Source organism: Orbicella franksi, chromosome 2, assembly GCF_964199315.1.
Source record: "Orbicella franksi chromosome 2, jaOrbFran1.1, whole genome shotgun sequence".
In the NCBI taxonomy this organism is placed as follows: Eukaryota; Metazoa; Cnidaria; class Anthozoa; order Scleractinia; family Merulinidae; genus Orbicella; species Orbicella franksi.
In genome coordinates, this window is record NC_138146.1 from 6,204,512 (window position 1) to 6,224,090 (window position 19,579).

Sequence of the window (19,579 nt, forward strand, 5' to 3'; positions counted from 1 at the left end):
TAAGCGGCCAGTTGTCTCATCCCCAAGAGAGGCCGCTTACTAGAGGTTTGACTGTATTTGGCCTGCTTTTCTGAAGTGTTAACATTACTGAACACCATATATCCTGATCAAAAAAGGTGATGCATTCATGTGATGTGTTTTCACGGATGCAGATGCAGTACAGAGCATCAGTGGTTGACAAAATGAAAATTGAGCCTGTAGTGATTTTGTTCATGGAGAACACCACATCATCCAAGATGGCAGACCAAAATGATAATTTTGATAAATGGTGAATTTTTGATGATGATTTTACCACAAACGAAAGCTGCAAATCTTTCTCTGTTTTCTAAAAGTTCCAAATGGATGACAAGGGATCAGAATGTTTCTTTTTTTTTCTGGTAGAGTCAAACTAAGCTTGTCCAGTGAAGAACTTTTCGTATTGTTTTGGTCACGATCTTATGATTTTTCAGATGTCTCGCAAAACCAGATGACTGTGAATGTGGATCCCTTCCATAGAAGTGACCATAATTTAGGGGCCGATTGGCTAGACCTTCAACTGTTCAAAAAGCTGATGTGTGAAAGCTGGCTATTCACCTGAATGGAAATCCCTTTGGGGTACCCAGTGGCATGGAATGCAAGGCAGTCATTTCTTGTCTTGGGGTACAGAAGGCATGTGAAAACTTAGGTGGACGATGAACCAAAACATGTTCCTTAGTTTAGCTCCTCATTGTGCCCCAGGTTTTCATGTATCTCTTGCACTTGTAGAAAGGAAATGACTGCCATGCATTGATACTACTTAACAATTAGACCCGTAGCCCGCAAGGGCTACGGGTCAATAGCCCATGAGGCGAAGCCGAATGGGCTATAGACCTGTGGCTCTTAAGGGCAAAAGGTCTAATTGTTTTAGTATCACCCAACTAGTCAGACAGAAGAGGCAATAATAAAGTTAGCAAATGCAAGTTGAAGAAATATTTATTTGGGAATAAAACGAAAGAAAACGTCACACTCGATTGCGCCAATTTCACTACTCGAGGACTATTACTAATAGTCCTCTAGTAGCGTAGCCAATCAAATGCAGGATTTGCATTAGTCCACTAGTTGGGTGATACTACATTTAGTTATTATCCACCTTTCTAGGTTGTTAATATGATTAAAGTTCAACCACCATATTTCTACCTGTTTTGATAAATTTGAAGGATGAAAGATTTCAGGGTTTTGAAATACATTAACAAACCTGCTGTGAGAGTAACTGGTGCCTGGGAAGAACTTTCTTTCTTTGACATAGTCCTCGTAGATGAAGTCTGCGCATCGCTCAAAGTGGAACGTTCCACTGTACAAGTTGTTAAAGATTCAGTAATTCTGGTATTTTCAGTGGCCGTATCCACTGTAACTTCGGAAGTTTGACAGTATTGCTTAGTTACATCTTCGCTGACTGACGATTCATTTAAAGTCGTGTTTCCTTCAAGCATCTCACTTTCAATAAGTTTTTCGCCTTTTATACTTGTACTCTGTTGCGCAACGACTTCTTCTTGTAACAAACTCCTCGAGCAATGTACACCTGATTTATGTAAGCTCACATTAAATCGTCTTTCCCGACACTTTTGACATGGACAAAGTAAAGAATGCTTACTCCATATCGAGAAATGTTTGGTAATGCCAACGCAACTTGCTGCGAGCAAAGGACTCCGAGTTGAATCGAAAAGTGATGTAAGCTTAAGCTCGCTTGCACATGTTGGACGAATAAAGTTTTTCCAAATTGTAATATTTCGTTGACCAAAATGACGACAGAATCCGGGATGCAAGTGATTCCTGGAGTAAGTATTAATCAAACTGTAGAGTGCCATCTCTTCCTCGATTTACTGAAAACGATGAACTTTCTATTATCTACGTCTTTTCCTCTGTAAAACAAATCCGGCGGCCGCCATGTTGATAAAGAGGCCGTGAGGGACTAGGCTATAATCCTAGTGCTCAGACCCGCGCGTCTACCGAGAACAAGTCTGCTAAGAGTCTGCTAAGTATTTCTGCTAAGCGCTTCTTTTCAATCAAGAAATGTGGTAGGAAAGTTCATTTCAGATCTAGAATTAGTATTACTCGGGATAGCTGTCATAATGGTTTTTCATATTAAAGTGTAGCAGTAGCTGTGTGGTCTGAAAAGGGGCAAAATATCGGAAAGACTGAACAGTTTCATCCTGATTGTTGGAAAATAGACTTCTCCTACTGAATAGACAACTGACACTATTTCTGTGGCTCGTTAAAAACTACATCTATCTTGTTACAAAAACGTCAAAACAGTTCATATTCAAGATACCACGTTTTTTCGCTTTGTTTTTTGTTTTATTCTGTTTCTCTTTAATGCTGTACGCACATCATTCCTGTAAATTGGTTATCCCTAACAGGCCCGGATCTAGAATAAACATTGATCCAAAACATTGAGGGACCATGCTCCTCAGGAAATGATTTAGCTTTTTTAACCCCTTAAAGTGCCCTTTCCTGGGTTTCTGAGTCACTCTGAAAAATCTGACTGATTTCCGTAAAACGGTGGAAACCGGTATGGAACCGCGCCTGAGTTAAAAACAAAGAAAGTTGTTAAAATTCCCCAATTTAAACTTATTTACTTCAACAGAAATCTAGATTTCGCAAATTCAACCAATACCTGTGACATCTGAATTAGCCAATCAACATTCTACGGCGGGAAACATCTTGCATTGTCCTGACGTCACCATAGTCGGAGACCCAGTGCAGTTAGTTGAGGCGGGACTAAAATCATATTCTTTCAGTATGAACGAAAATATAAGTGATTGCTCTCCCGTGATTTTACTTATATCAACTTCCTGTACCTTACATTGCGCCTTGGAAGGATATGCTTCTAGTTATTGGATGCCTGAATGACGTAAATAGAGGAGAGTTCGAGAATGTAAGGAACGTATTCAGCAGCTAGAAATAGGAAGAAAAAGAAATACAGTGAAAAGGGCTTGCTTTTGTACCTTTTATTTGGCTTTTCTTTAATTAAGCCATAGCCTGAACATCAGGTTTTTCGAAAGTAAGGGGAGAGGGGGAGATGGGCCTGATACTCAGACCAGTTGGGCTGTAAAGCGACTTCAGCGCGTTTAGCATCTCTGTTTACCTCTGTTTGGCCTAAACCATAAAATACACATAGGAAGCGAGGAAAGGCGTTTTTACTGCATTTCGTTTTTTCCATATTTCTAGCTCCTAAATGGTCCTAAATACGTTCGTCACAATCCGATAAAAAGTCTTATGTTTCAGTTGTTTTCTAATATCGGATAACAAGGCGCTCACAATGCAGTTGGGAATCCTGAGGTGAGAAAATCATTAATTATTATTCTTATTAATAAAACTTATTTAAAAGAACAACAGAAAAACGTTTCTTTGCTGCTTGGGAGGAATGAACACTATCCTTGCAGAAGTTTCTTAGCTCATTTGCTTGATGTTGGTCTGCATAGAGTCCTCCATTGATGGGGTATTATTCCTGCACACCAAAAGGACAAAGAAAGAAAGTTGATATAAATTGACCTATAGACGGTACGTAACAGGTTTCTCGTTAGTACATTCCTGTACTGAATAATTAAAGCAAACTGAATTTCAAGTTCTAATCCGTCATGTCAACCAGCTTCTACTGTAGTCGGCTCACTTACTTGTTCATATTTCACCTAGATTCATCAAAACAAACGTTACTGAATAAATGGCAAAAGGTCCAAAACGTACATAACTGGAAAACCCTGCTTAACTGGAAGCCTAATTTTGTTTGTTAACTGTGCTTTTCAATAGAAATTATCTCTTAAAAGAAATGACTTTAATATCTAAGTGCTAGGCACAAGTTACAAAATGTGAAGAATGTGGGTGAAGATCACAAGAATAATTAAATGTCAACTCATAACACAAAAAGTACAAGTGTTTCGATCCAAAAACCAATTGTCCAAATAACGGGAATTCAAAATATCATAATTGATCTGAAGCTTTTGTTTATTAATGCCACTGCACAGTAAGATTTCATTCTGACTTTGTTGTTTGCACGGAAATGCAAGATAGTGTCCAGTTTGATTTAATTCACACAAGTAACCCACGTAGTTAGAAGCGTGACTATAAAATGTTTAAGCAAGCAACCGGAACGATGATCCTGCTGGTATACGTTGGATCAATAGTGATCTAATCGGCTTTACACATAAAATGAAGAATACAAAAGCAAAAACCCACACAACGTAGAATGATTTTTTGAAGGTGTACACCTTCAAAAAATCATTCTACGTTGTGTCGGTTTTTGCTTTTGAATTCTTCATTTTAGAAGCGTGAATTGTTTTTACTATGCGATTACTTACTTTTTTTTCCAAAAGCAAATGACACGTTATCCCCAATTAGCATAAACGGTGCCCACTCGTGAACCTTGATGAAGGAGTTTTCTCTCATCCACTTCATGGCCTCATGAAGACACTCACTGACACTTACCCCGCGAACAAAGTGCTCGTAAAAGCGACTCATCAACTGCTCTGTTTCACTGTCCTCCAGAGCCCACAGTGCCACCAACACTGAGCGTGCACTGGATCCTAAGAACGCACGAGCGATTCCAACAACTCCCTCGGCTCTAATTTGTCCACGGCCACTGTGACAACAGCTTAGAACCACCAGTTTAGCTCGCACTTGAACTTCTGAAATGTCAGACATTTTGAAAAGATAGTCGTCTTCTTGTGGAATTCTGGTAGCAATGCCTGGAGGAGCAAGAGCAATTTCTCTTCTCTCAGCATTACCATGTGCGGCAGTATGTATCAGGCTCACTGAATTTATCCTCTCAAGTACCGCTTACTTCGTTGCATGCTGTCCTATCAAAGGCTCGACACCCAGCGTTCTTCTAATCATCTCTGCTTCCTTTCTTGCACCAGGAAGTGCTATGAACTTTTTATTGACATATTCCCTGTAAATCACCACGCCAACATCAGGATCACCCACTACCAGGGCACCAGTCTGACTGTAATAGTCTGCAGGACTGTCCTGTATGAGCTTCAGAGTTGTCAAAGAAGGAGCAACCCGGATTCTGAAAGTCTCTGATAAATACTTTCTACTTTCATTAAGCAAAGCTGGGAATGGATCACGGTGCAAGCTGCGATCAGGAACAATGATGACTTCACGCTCGTCAAGTAAGTCGGATACTGGACTTCATAGAACATTTCGTAGAACAACCGTAGACTCGGTTCGGGATCATCCATATCACTTCCTTGACGAAAACGTTCAAGACTCTCTTCCTGACAAGATTCGAGTTTCGGCTCAATGTCATTTAAAGATCGATCTTTGCAAACCTCGTCAGGTAAAATACCAAAGCTGCGGAAACTTTCAGCCATGATAGCAAAAAATTCATCCAAATTTCTAGCAACTTTTGCTAATCTAGTGTGAACAGTCTTTTTATCAACTTCAATATTTCGGAAGTAAATGGCTCCGCTTGACTTGAGAATCCACAGAAATACTTTTTCAGCGTCATAAGAAATGTACAGACATGTGCAGCGGTTTTCCTTCTTCATGACATTATCAATGTCAATCCGTGATTGCGGGTCAGCTGACTATGCATTTCAGTAGAGTACTGAGTTGCCATCAAGTCTGCTAGGGCCCTAGCCCGTCCCAGTTCTGCAGTATAAAGAGCACTTTTGGGATTTTTAGCGGTAATGAAAAATCTACTGAGGACCCTATAAGAAAACGCGTGCGTTAGACTACGTGTCTCCAAGGGATATTTTAATCGGATCGCTGTTCGCATTAAAGCCTCGCAGATTCTCACACTTCTCAATACATCGAAACAGGTAGGAAAAAGCTTCCTGAAACTTATTTTGGGAAACCGTCACCAGTGTCAGACCACAACAACAGTGAAACTCAAGGTCAGCGTCTCTAACTTCATTTTCACTCATTGAAAGTACAATCTCAAAGTATTTTTCAGCCATGACATATTTACCGAGGCCTTGAAACACGTGTCCCATGCAGACGATGGTAGTTTGCTGCTTCTAATTTTCTTTGACAGATTTCAGATGAGATCGCTAGAGACTTGTCATAATGTTCTTTGGCTTTCACTTTATCGCCAAGAGAATGAAACAAAACGCCTAGATTTCCATGGCATGATGCTTCGCCTGCTCTGTTGCCAGTTTTAATGCTGGTTGCTGGTGCTTTATCGAGATATTCTTTATACTTTCTATATTCTCCAAGAGATCGAGACACTTCTGCCAGGTTTGCGTAAACTGCTACTTCTATAACTCTGTCAACAGTCTCATTCACTATGATCGTGAGTGCTTTGTTTAAATTCTCTTGAGCATTGTCATATTCACCGAGTGAATAAAATTCTTCCCCTTAATTTCCATAACATGCTACTTCTCCTCCTCTTCTACCGGTTTCCATATGGATCGCAAGTGCTTTCTCAAAAAATTCTTTAGCCTTGACATATTGAACGAAAGATTTAAACATAGTTCCTAGATTTCCATAACTGTTTGCTTCTCCTTCTATGTCACCAATCTCCGTGCTGATCGCGAGAGATTTTTCCTGATATTCTTTAGCTTTGACATATTCGCCAAGCGCGTTGAACACAATTCCTAGGTTTCCATAACATGCTGCTTCTCCGTCTCTGTCGCCACTTTCCATGTTGATCACAAGTGATTTCTCCAGATATTCTCTAGCTTTTACATATTCACCAAGAGATAGAAACACAGTTCCGAGTTTTCCATAACATGTTTCTTCTCCTGCTCTGTCACCAATTTCCATTTTTATCGTAAGTTCTTTCTCCAGGTATTCTTTAGCTTTGGCATATTCACCGAGAGATTGAAACACAGTTCCTAGCTTTCCGTCACATGTTGCTTCTTCCGCTCTATGACCAGTTTCCACTTTGATGACAAGTGCTTTCTCTAAATATTCTTTAACTTTTACATATTCACCGAGAGATTGAAACACAGTTCCTAGCTTTCCGTAACATGTTGCTTCTCCTGCTCTGTCACCAATTTCCACTTTCATCACAAGATCCTTCTCCAGATATTCTTTAGCTTTAGCATATTCCTTGAGAGATTGAAACACCGTTCCTAGATTTTTTACAACAACGTGCTCCCCCTTTTCTGTCACCAGTTTCCCTCATGACCGAGATTGCTTTCTCACAAAGTTCTTTTGCCTCGTCATACATTTCTTGACTGTAATATGTCCATGCCAGTCCCTCGGTAAGCATTCCCTCTTCGTCTGAAGCACCACAATTGCGATAAATGGCGAGCATTTTCCTGCCGTATGTTATTGCATTTGTTATATCGTTAATTTGGTGGTATACGTACGCCATGAACATTGCTAGATAGATTGCTTCGTAACTTTCTTCCTCAATTTGCTCTTCTATACTCAGTGCTTTGTTGTTTAACAAAACCAACATCTCCTTGCATAACTCGATGGTTTTCAAAGCACGATTGGTTTTGAGAAGGAATAAAGCAACACATAAGCCAATAGAGATGATTCCTGCGATGTCTTGTAGATTATTCATGTCGTCTTTTGTAAGCGTTTATCTTTTGTAAGCATTTAAGGTTGGAAAGTTCCCAATGATTTTAAACATGAAGAAATGCGCGAAGTCTCTGGAAAGCAATGTTGGGCTAATTGCTGCCGCAGTGAGTGAGCCTGAAGCGAACGGACGAGGCAGCTCTCTAATCGGGAAAAGGTCACAAAATAAGGGGCCTTGAACACGTTTTTGCGAAACGCAAGGAATCATGGTAGCGGTAAGACCAAAGGTGCAAGGAATTGTGGTTATGCGCGAATGGCAGAACTAAGATCCGCAGTCTGATCTTGCGCTCTCTCCCTTACATCGTTGGTAGCAGAGTGGTAAGGTGAGTGACAGTTTGCTGTGTATATTGCTATTTTTGACGCTTTTTTTATCGTTCCTGTTTTCCTTTATAAACTTTTCTTTCTAAGCTTAGTCTTTTCTGCATTAGGCAGCTCTCTATCAAGATGCGCTGTTTTTCAAGTTATCGGGAACAACAGGAACATCAGTCCAGAATATCCAACAAATAACTCTTGTGGAGTCTCATCTAATAATAACAGAAGTCACTTGGAAAATTACAGAAACGAAGAAGTTAGTGTTTTAGCGTTAGCTTACCATAAGTGTTAAAGCTCTCAAAACCAGAAGTGTACAAGTAAACCAGTTGTAATCACTCGTGAAAAAGGTTCAACAATTGTGCTATTGACGATGTTTAACTGTGTCAATTGCCATAACAGCAAGAAAAATTTTGATTTTTAACCAGACATCTCTTTTATTATAGTTTGAAGCTGTTCCCTCTCATCAAGTGTTATTTGCGCTCAGATGAAGTTAATATCATAGTTAAAAAATCACAGATTTTAGCGATACCGTTTATATTTTTTATGTACACTACTGTAGTCAACATTTTGGAAATCACACGGGGGGAGAATAACTCGAACCAAAATCGATTTACCCGGGATTTCCGTCATACATTTATTGTAATTTTACCCTAGCTAACTCGAACCCTAGATAACTCGAACCTCCCACTAACTCGAAGCAACTTTCGTTTCCCTTGAGATCATTTTATAATTTTACCCTCAATAACTCGAATCATGTCTGTCAATACGTGTACAAGTCAAACCAAACAGTGTATTGTAGTCCAAAACATTAAATTTATTTTGAAGCAGCCGTGTGAACTTTTCCCTGCTGCTTTCCTTTATTATATTTTTCACATTACGTTACGTTCCGATTTATACAGTAATTTAGAGATGTATTGTTTTATTTTCATTCGACTGCTCTATTCTGTTATTATATTTGATTAAAATGTACACTGCATGAGTAGGAAAACATTAAACACCGTTTTCTTCTGATTTCCGGTCATTTGTTCTCAACTCCAGATAATAATAATAATAATAATAATAATAATAATAATAACTTTATTTAAGTGTCGAATGTATTTAGCACTATTGGGCTAATTGGGGACACTGTAAATAAGTAACCAAATATTGCAAATAGAAAATAAACTATTAAGAATCCCAACTGGTGGGAGGCTGACCAGTTGGCTATTTACACAACGCAGTCGAGGAGTTGAACTCGGGACTACCGAGAACAAATCCAGATAGCAGTAGGGTGAAGGATTTGAACCAGATTTCAAATCCAGCGCCCTAAACCACTCGGCCACGCTGCCTCCCTACAAAACTTAGTCTTTGTTCTTTAGTTCAAATATGATACTTGAAGGCGCTAATTAGTGTGTACGGCCGAGTTTCTGCACATTTCCTACTCTCGACTTATTTCAAACTAGGTTCAACGAAGTGCTGTTTATCAGAAAAAGAAAAGAAGCGGAAGAAGATACATTTGGATTGTATGACGAACTTGACGACTGTTAGTCCAGTTCTAGCCATCTCTCTGTCACGCAACGCTACGCTCATGGGCAGAGTGAGAGTCTCTCTCTTGTGAGCGTAGCGTTGCGTGACGGCGAGAGAAAGCCAGGACTTGGCTTGACGGTTTTTCGGCAAACCGGCGTCGTACAGACTTGAAAGCATTTCAGGTACAAGACGTACAAGAGACTCGTTCTAAAATCAAGAACTACAAAACGATCTCTGGCGTATTCTTAGAGATGTAGCTAGTTTAGTTGGGTGTTCGTCACTGCAGGACAATGATTTTTAGAGATCCTGTAATGGTAAAACTTGCAGAAATCGGTTTTTGTTACTTTTGGTCAAAGGAGAATACCGATATCTTGGTAGAACCACCACGAGCACGTTGAGGAGGGGAAGTCGAAATTGCAGGGAGAAAAATAAGCCGGAATCGAAAACACTGACTCTTTGTCAACTGAAATGTTCCTTGTAGGGAGAAATACGGCGAGAGCAAAAAAGGTATGGAACTTACCCGAGGGAAAGGAGTGCCGATGGGTTCTGCTTAAAACACGTTAAGAAACCAAAAGCTCGCTTGTATAGCTCCTGAGGCCCGTTTCTCGAAGGTCCCGAAAAGTTTTCGCACCCGGAAAGCCGTGGCAAAATCTCGAACCTTATGTATACAGAGCTGTTTTATTCACATACTCTTAATATGAATAGAGGTTCTCTTCATACATGAAGTTTCAGGCGTATACACTTCTCCGTTTTTAGATACAGGTGAACTAAGAATAGCTTTAGGGCTCCGAAAAGTTTCCGGGGCTGTCGAGAAACAGGCCCCTGGTCGGGAGACTGTGGTTTTAGCTGCCGAAGTTGAAAAGCTGGGACATTAGGGCCATTTATACGAGAAAAAAAAATAATCCGCGGCTTGTGTAAGCCGCGGATTAAATAAGACGCGAACTTGCCGTATAAACGGTACATTTAGCCAGTTCACTTCTTACACAAGCCGCGGTTTGTGTAAGACGGGGGTTTTGAGTTCGGCTTAAATAAGCCGCGGCTTATGTAAGACGCGAAGCCACTCGTATAAATGGTATCGCGGCTTGTTTGCGGCTTACTTAAGACGCGAACTCACACTGCGCAAGCGAAAGTTTTTCCCGCGCTCGCTCGAGCGCTTGCGCAATTACGCGATTGCTATGACAACCAACACAAAAGCGAGGCATTAGTCACGAATAAGCCGCGAACAATTTATACGAGCACTTCGCGTCTTATATAAGCCGCGCTCGTATAAATGGTTCAGTTCGCGTCTTATTTAAGGCGCGGCTTGAGTAATCCCGGCTTGTTTTTCTCGTATAAATGGCCCTATTGTTTACAATGTGGAAAAAATTGTTCGGAATTGTTTTGCCTTTCTTGTGCTAAACATGTCGTTCGTCTGGCTCGTTCTTGTGTGCATCAATTACAAGCCATTACAATGAACCTTTGAGAAGTAAGGGATTCTTCCAAGTGTATGACACCAACTAGATCGGTCCCCCGCCTGTCTTTCTCCCCGGAGAGACTCGAGTCTCAAAGTTTGATCGTCACATACGATTTTCTCTTTCCAAGCTCGGCTTTTGCATCTCGAGTTGTTGGAAAGTCTACTATTTTCACTAACATAGGAAAGTGCGCGAGTAAAATAAAAGCCGTAGAGACTAAATTAACGACCACGACACGCTCAAATTGCTCGCTTGCTTTTTGCTTGCTTAGAGAAAGAAAAACACAGCTGTGAAGAGACTTAAATGGAACGAAAAAAAAATCGATTTCCTCTCGCTATTTTGTTCAATCTTGTCCAATATTTATTAAATATCAGAACGCCGAGTCGTTAAGATTGGCTCTTTTCGCGGTTATCTTTTCCCGTTTGCATCACAAATGAAATACAATCCAGTGTTATTGCGCGGCAATTTCCCGAAGTTGTCCCGCAGCCAGGCTGAATTTTATTGTATTGCATGTAAAGGGCTATTGAAATATTCCATGTTCATTCTTTCGCTTTGGAAGAAAACTGAATGCTGAAATTAAGCAGAATAAAAGGTAAGTTTTTAAAATGGTTTTTAATTTGCTATTGTTTTTCGAACATGCAAGCCGAAATCAACTGGAATCTGTTCTTTTTCATATTTCAGTTTCTGACGAGAACAAGAAATACTGTGGCAACACAAGCCCCAAGTGAGCGTTTCTACAGCTTTCTCAACTGTGTTCTCTTTTACTAGGAAGAAACACAGAGAAAATGTTTATTATTTCTTTTAGAAAACAATGCCAGACAAAAGAGGAAAATCACCGGTTTATTTCGGTTGTTTAAATGTAAATTCTTTTTGCCCGCTCCATCATTACGCAAACAGATCCATAGCACGGATTTTGGAAATTGATAATGACAAAAATTTCAGAGATGTAAGACTCCAAATATAAATTTTCGCGTCAGCCCGGCACCCAAATGTTCTAATTCTCACATAGATTTGCCCTAGTAGAGAATCTTAAAAGAAAAAAACAAACAAACAAACAAAGAAAATTGTTGATGCTTTTCTCCATTGCTTGATCATCATCATCATCATCATCATCATCATCATGCAATCATAATGATCAGGGGTGAGATAATCCATTTTATTATTAATATCACTCAGTTACTACGCGCACTGTGATTGGTCAATTTAGCGGACCGAACTCTATTGTACGGTCCACTAAAATTTCAAGCTGTTTTTGTTGCCAAAATGTTTCGTGATTTATGACCAAGTGATCTTAACTTTTATAGTAAGTAAAAGCTCCAGAGATTTGAAGCTAATCCCCGTGAATAGGAATCGTTCCTGAACCCGTCAGACACACAGTAGAGATATAATAAATATCTTACTAACCTCGTATTCTCGGTCCGTACCGTAAGTTACAGATCCTCGTTTTTCCCCATCCATTTATGGCCCAAGCGCGAAACGCGCAGGCCATAAATCGATGGGGGAAAAACTCGGTCCATAACTTACAGTACGGACCTCGAACTCGGTAAGTAAGAGGTATTCACATCCTTCGCATGCAAGTTTCAGTTCATCTTCCTTTGAAATTAAAACGTTTCTCAAAATCTTTCTCATCCGCTGACAAATTTCTAGTTTGATATGTGAAATAGATAATTAATTAATCATAAGTTTTGTATTCAACGGAGCAAACGTCTTACCACTAAAGATAGTACATACCTAAACATTACGTCATTTTTGATGCGAGAGAACCTCATGACTTTTGTTACTGAAAATAATTTTAACAAATCAATCTATCTATTCTTAGATTCCTTTCAATTAAGTATAAATTTTTTCACCCAAAAATGAGTGACCACTTTCCTATTTTCAGATTATGATGACGTCAGCCCTTAGCGTATTATAACGCCACTCGCCCCTCCGCCCCGGGGCAGTGTCGTTGGTCTTTCACTACTGATACTCTACCAACTAAATTATGAAGCCGCTTACCTGGAAAACAGAGTAGAATTCCTATTTGAGTTTTAGACAGGATACTTTTGTGAAATTCACAAAAACATCTTAGCTACGGAGAGAATTATTTTTATATACCATTGTAAAGAGCTTTCACCACTTTTGGTAATGCAAACTGAATTGACCAAAACCAGCGCAAACTGAATTGACAAAAACCAGCGCAAACTGAATTTGCTTTGCGTTTTCCTAGTTTTATTAACTTTATGTCCTAAACCACCTTAAAAAGCACAATCTTTCAATGAAATAAGTAGTAATATAGGAATTAGATGTTTTTGGAAAGGAAAGTATAAGTAATGTAACATACTTGAATCTCTAACCATGGTTAGCACAATTGCCCTATTCTCTTCTACTATCCATGGTGTAAGAAAATAACTGAACACATTTCCAGCGACGCGTAGGCTTACATGTTAACCAGGCTGACATTTTAGGCAAAACCAAATTTGGAATGTGATATGATTCTAAAGTACATCACTTGTTAAAAACTACTGCCTTCCTTTTCTCTAACAGAGCTGTTTCTGACGATTCTGTTAGAGTAGATGATTACAGTTTTCCTCCTGAGTGAATGGGTGTAACGTCCGTTGGCGCGTGCGCACGTCAAACGCGAGCAGGACGTCACACACACGTCACAAACGGCAAAATGGCTCTAGTTTGCAAGTTTGCCATAGAAATGATCAGTTGTGAACAGGTTAGCTTGCCGTGAACACTGCGAGAATTCTTTGACTCTCTTCGCTTGCAGTACCAAGTTAGTTTATTGTTGAATCACTGGAGATTGACCATGTCTGAGATTGATGAATACTTGTCAAACAGCACGGAATCACGTGGTGAAAAGCGTATGATTAATTATCCGAATTTGTCGGAAAGCTTGCGCTTAAAAAGAAAGCGTAAAATGGAAACAGAAACAACTTCGCCGAAGAAAAGAAGGCGCACGGAAAATGAGGTGAGTAAGGATTCATTTGACTTAAGGGCCCATTAACCGATTCATGCGCGCGCTCGCGCGCGTTGCTAATTTGGTGAAATTTCACTTCCGGTCATTTACGTCAGCCTGAGCGCGAAAAATAAAAACTTGCAAATTCGCATCCATTTTTATTTTTGTGTGTGTGTTTCGCAAAATGCAAAGTATAAAAAGTACAGACAAAGACAAAATAAGAGAAAGACAGAAAAACAAGAGCAATAGAAAGAGAAAAACTAACTCCGTGTGGCTTTGTTTGATCTTACCGAAGTGCGCTGGTAATGTAAATTGCGCACGCGCTGATAGGGTAACTTCCAATAGATATCGGGCGCACTTCCGGTTTCTTTAAATGCTAAAGGTAACGCGGTTTTTCGTTAAATCCAGCCTTTTTCGACGAATTTCGATTAAAGCCAACGTTGGCAACATAGCTATGCATTCCTTTTTCGAAATCATGCTTTTTTCAGAAAATTACGAATTTTTCAATATTTTGAAATGCTCTCAAAATCTGACCTTTTAGAAATGAAACAAAATCGATGCATAGCGTAATGAGGATTTAAATTAAAACATTAAATCAATGAAAAAAATCCCGAGAAAGTACTTTGCCTGGGAGCCTTTGCATTTTTTCTGTATTAGTCACATGACCATGGGCGTGGCCTGATGACGTCATCACTAGTGTTACTGATCATGAAAAAGTTGAAACACATGAAATAACTTTGAACTAACTAAAAATGATGAGGTTAGCAACGGCTCGAAAAGATCGGTTAATGGGCCCTTAAATCATGTGAAGATTTAAGAAAATACTGTGGAAACATTCATCCATAGATATAGAATCGTTTTGATTCAGTTTTCGTGTGGGGAATAACGCGAAAGTGTGTTCTTAATTCGTTCCTTTCTGTTTTTGAGTTCTCCTATTCATAAGAAAGGAGACTTAAAATAACAAACGAAAATATAGGTGCATTTTTATTTTTACTTTACAATGTCTTTGAAAGAATAAATGGGCTTTCTGTTGATTTTTGTCTTATTACAAGTGTAACTTATTTTCACGTTTCATTCTTTTTCATCAAAGGGTTGCTTTAGCCAGAGACGAGGAAAAAGCACTTCTAAATTCCAGAGGTAATGAAAAATATTTAATAACTTGTATACGTCTAAAAAAAAGTTTCTAAATGAACTCGTCATTTTGTTTTTCTACAGAAACAAATTGAAATGTATCTGGAGCGAGTCTGAGAAAGATTATCTGGAGAAAATCAGTAGTTACGACAGCTTTTTGTCTCTTGATTATGAGGTGAGGTGGTTTCTAATCTGGCTCAAACTTGACTGAAATCGTTGGTTTTACGTACTGTTATATTACACACAGTTTTGCCAATAATTTTCATCCACTACAGTTTATACAGCTTTTTGAGTATAAAATTGAAGCACTGCACCGTAGACTTTCTAACTAACCCAATCACAAAAAAAAAAAAAAAGCATTTATAACTATTCTGCTCTAGCCGTATTAATAATTCTGTGTTCTTTGCGTATTTCTTGTTTCTTCAGAAACCCGACTGGGTAAACGCCGAGATGAAATTTACACTGTCAGCCGACAGCTTGTCATCTTGGGATTCCAGTTATGAAGACCATCAAGAGAAACGTTCTGAAGTGCCAGAATTTATCAAGAAACTAGCTTCTCAAGGTAAGTTGAATTCAACAACAACAACTTTATTTGAACTTTGAGAACTAAGCCTAGATTTTATGGTGGCTAACTATAGTTTTTTCTGAGACAATAGCGCGCGCTACCATTACCTGCCAAACGACAGTATTAATCGCGCGTTCAAAAATAACGCAAGTAACCCTAAGAAGAAACGAAATCACTGCAGCACTCTAAAGGCGTTAAATCACTTCGGTATAAGTAGCAATAGTTTCAAACTCCGTTCAAACAAGTGTTTAAGCCTAGGGCCAAAAAAATATGACAAAAAAGCTCTATAAATAACCGGTAAAAGAGCTCTAATCTACTCTTGCTTTCTCGCACGCGCCTAAATGAATAACCACACGTGACACCACGCGTGTTTTTCTGATTTTTGTGACGTCAGCGTTACCAAATAAATGCTAATTTTCTCGCGTTCCCTCTGCCGAATTTTTTTTTATTTAACTCAGTTCTAACCACATACGATTGCTTGATTTTTTGGCATGTTAAAACTGGATTTTTTCTTTGTTTTTGATTTGCAGCTGAGCTTGCTGCTTATGACATAGGAAAAGTCCTTGGAGCTGGTTCATTCGGTCAAGTCGTCGCTGCAACACGCAAAGGGGGCAATCTGCCGGCAAGGTGAGCTCAACAGTGATCTGCATTTCTTTATCAAATTATGCATTATTTTCTGGGAAGACACATTTGGGCAAGACTGATAAATATAAGGTCTTGTTTTGCTCTAGACTCCCACTGGTATTTGCCTCATGTCAGTAAAGCACCACGAGGTTCCAGATTTCAGTCTTGTTTACCAGTAACAGAAGTTGATAAATTTCCAAAACATAGCATTATTTTCTAATATATATGTAGAATTAAAGTAACAAAACTACAAGAGTTTATATTTCCTCTCAGGTGGCGCTTAAATTTGTGCAGAAAAGCTCAGTCAAGGAATTTAAACAGGTTGGTAAATGTAAAATTGGGTTATCATTGAAAACAGCTTTAGGCTAATAGTTTCAAGGCAACTATAACATAAGGGTAAAGAAGCAGTATTGTTAACTCGAAAAAGATTAACAAGTTGTGATACTTGAGAAAGCCAGGTGAAGACTTCGAAAAATAGTGCCCAAAGAAAACTAACCCACCCTCCCTCCCTAGTTATAGATAAACCGTGGAGAAATTACATCCGAGGCTTATCTTCAGCGCCAAGCAAGGCACCGTCACGTGATCGACATATATGAAGTGGTCGACACTGATGAGCATTATGTTCACGTCATGGAAAGACCGGAAGTCTGTAAAGACCTGTTTGACGTCATACACGACCGAGACAGCCTGGGGCGACCACTGACAGAACGAGAAGCCCGACGATACTTTGCCCAGATCCTGCAGGCCAACATCAACTGCGAGGAGACTGGTGTCCTACACCGAGACATCAAACCAGAGAACATCCTGGTGGACATGCGCACTGATGAAGCCAAGTTGATCGACTTTGGACTGGCATCTGAAGTTCAACAAGAACCTTTCACAAAATTCAGAGGTGAAAATAATGCTGGAGTGTCTTGTGAGCGACATCTGTAAGTAAAATAAAACTTGGCGGCTTATGTGATAGTGTGATTTGTTTGCATTCAGGCACACCACAGTACATGCCTCCTGAATTCAGTAAATCCAAGCAATATGACGGCTGTCAGGGCACTGTGTGGCAAATGGGAATCCTTCTTGTGGATATGCTGTCACCTGTAGTCCTAGCATTTAAACATCCACGTCACGCTCTGCGCATGGCACCTAGAGTACCACACCAGCTTTCACCAGGTATTTTCTTCTTAATCTCTACTTGCTATATCAAGTACAAACACTTTCACTGTTTCTCTTATAACAATATACATGAAAAAATTACTCGATTCTGATTGGCTGAGAGCAGTACAGTTCAAGTGTAACACCAGTGCAAAAAGTGTAACATCAGTGCAAAAACTGTAACACCGGTGCAAATTACACATCGTAATTCTAGGTTATGATTGGCTGAAAGAAAATAGGAAATTTGCTAAGCCAATGATATCACATAAAATGATGACGAAAATTTAAAGCAGAAACTTTGAAAAAAGTTTTCTCGAATGAGAAAAAACGGTCTCAAGAAAGATCTTCCGGCATTTCCTCCACGCAAATTTTTTTCATATTTATATTATTAATAAGTAATCATACGGTTTTTCTCGTTCAATTTGGAATTAATTAGCACTTGTGAGTTTTTCAAAAAGCTGAAATTGCACTCCCCGAAGCGGCTCGTGCAATTTCAGCTTTTTGAAAAACTCACTCGTGCAAATTAATTCCAAATTGAACTCGAAACCGTATGATTACCTATACCTATTAACTTTCACCTTCCATATTGATTCTGTAGCGGGTAATTTCAGCTCCGTAATCCCATGTTTACATCTTGATATTTATCTTTTTATTTCTTTTCAACAGAGGCAAAGAACCTTATTTACTCGCTGCTGAACACGACTCCAAGCAATCGTCCAACTCTGAAACAAACTCTGCAGCATCCATGGTTCGCCATGACAGACTAAACTTCTATCATCACTCGTGAAACACATCTGTTATTTAGCCAATGAACTGAGTTGAAAGATAATTAATATTATATTAATTACATAGCTTACTGATCGGCTTCTGAACCATTAAAAGTTAACAGTGCAATTTAGATTTTTGCCCATTAAAGTCAGACCATATATAACAGCTGTGAATAGACATTAATCTAATAAAAATGGTCGTTAAGTTATTACAAACTATTATACAATATCTATATCTATTATTGATCTAATAAACCGTTTATGAGATCAGTAATAGATACCTTTCATGAATGCGCCAGATTTGTTCGATTACGGTCTAATTCATTGGATTTACTGAGCAAGTTTAGTTAAAAGTATACAAGAATAAAATGGAATAGATCATATGTTTTATTTCGTTAGAGAATCCTTGATTTCGTAGTAGCTTTACAGGAAGTCAGGCACAAAGACATGCAAGTCATCACAGTGTATATAGAGTAATTATATCATAAAGTCATGTAGTATATTTTAAATGATGAGAATAGTTTCTGAATAAAGTATTTATACGCTGTTATAATATGGATTAGTTACTGGGTATATTAATTAAGGCAGCGTCTACACTACGCTGGAGAGATTTGTAAACGCAAGTTTATTTCTGCGGTTAGGCCTTCCAGCTGGAGAAATTTGAAAACGCCGGCTTTTTGTTTTCGTGTGGACGGAAAACATTTTGAAAGCGGAATTTTTCGAGACGGTTGCGTCACGATAATCATGTGATTTCCTTGGCTGAGTTTTTCTCAACCACAAATCCAAAATGACCGGTGATTGTTGCGTTTTTTTTAAAATTCTTCCGGCGTACTGTAGACGGAAAACATTTGATGCGTTTTCAGAGTGAAAACGCCGATTTCGAATTCCTCCGGTGTAATGTGGACGGAGCCTAAAATGTTTTATCAGAAGAAATAAGACATAGAACACGGTATTTAATTGATTCGTATGCGACAAAACGGTGAATAAAGCATTATTATAGAGACGTCAAATCCATGCATTAGATTGCCGGATCAAAAAAAAGACCGTCAAAACAAAAGCCTGTCCAACATACTAGATTTGGTCAAAAGTGTAGCAGCGAAATCCGAACCCGGACCCAAAGCGATAAAAATCTCAGCGACGCTCAAAAGGCGAGCGCAAAAAAAGTGAGGTACAGCATCTCGCACTTCGCGCGTGGACTACCCTCCACCGGGAAGGACTTTGATGTTGTGCCTGTTTGTTTCTCCAGAAAGAATTCGTTGTTAACATTAACCTTGCATACGGCCAATGCCTGCGGTATTTGAATTAGCCAATCAAAATTCAGCAGGCGGGAAAGATCGGAGACACAGAGCAGTTAGTTGGGGTGGAAGTAAAGTTAGATTTATACATGCACGAAAATATTGGCGATTCTTCTGGCGTGATTTTACTTACAACACTTTACTGCGATTGAAATATCGCTTTAGAATATTCTACTAGTTTAATTACAGGTTTAAGCACGCTTCTATTTACGTCGTTTCCTCGTGCAATACTTGGCTTGCACTGTCACGCAATAAAAAAAACTAATTCGAACACCATTCAGAGGATAAAGTCAAGAAATTGTGATGTTATAGGAGACTGATAAAGAAGACGTTTCTCCAAGTTTAAAGTC

The 19,579-nt window shown here is 39.1% G+C and overlaps 1 protein-coding gene across 4 annotated transcripts in view; it reads right to left on the reverse strand.

Annotated features, from left to right (window-relative positions):
* The window catches only part of LOC145477879 (ATP-dependent RNA helicase SUPV3L1, mitochondrial-like), a 19,128-nt gene extending 16,950 nt beyond the window's left edge, over positions 1-2,178 (reverse strand). For 2 of the 4 annotated variants that reach the window (XR_014048163.1, XM_081455742.1), the window contains exon 1: positions 1,214-2,178. Coding sequence is in view for 3 of the 4 variants with exons in the window: in XM_081455742.1 (XP_081311868.1) it covers positions 1,214-1,823 (610 nt within the window). In the remaining variant the exon portion in view is untranslated. The remainder of the gene's footprint in view (positions 1-1,213) is intronic. The other 2 variants (XM_081455740.1, XM_081455739.1) reach the window with 1 other exon arrangement.
* Positions 2,179-19,579: the final 17,401 nt, after the last annotated feature.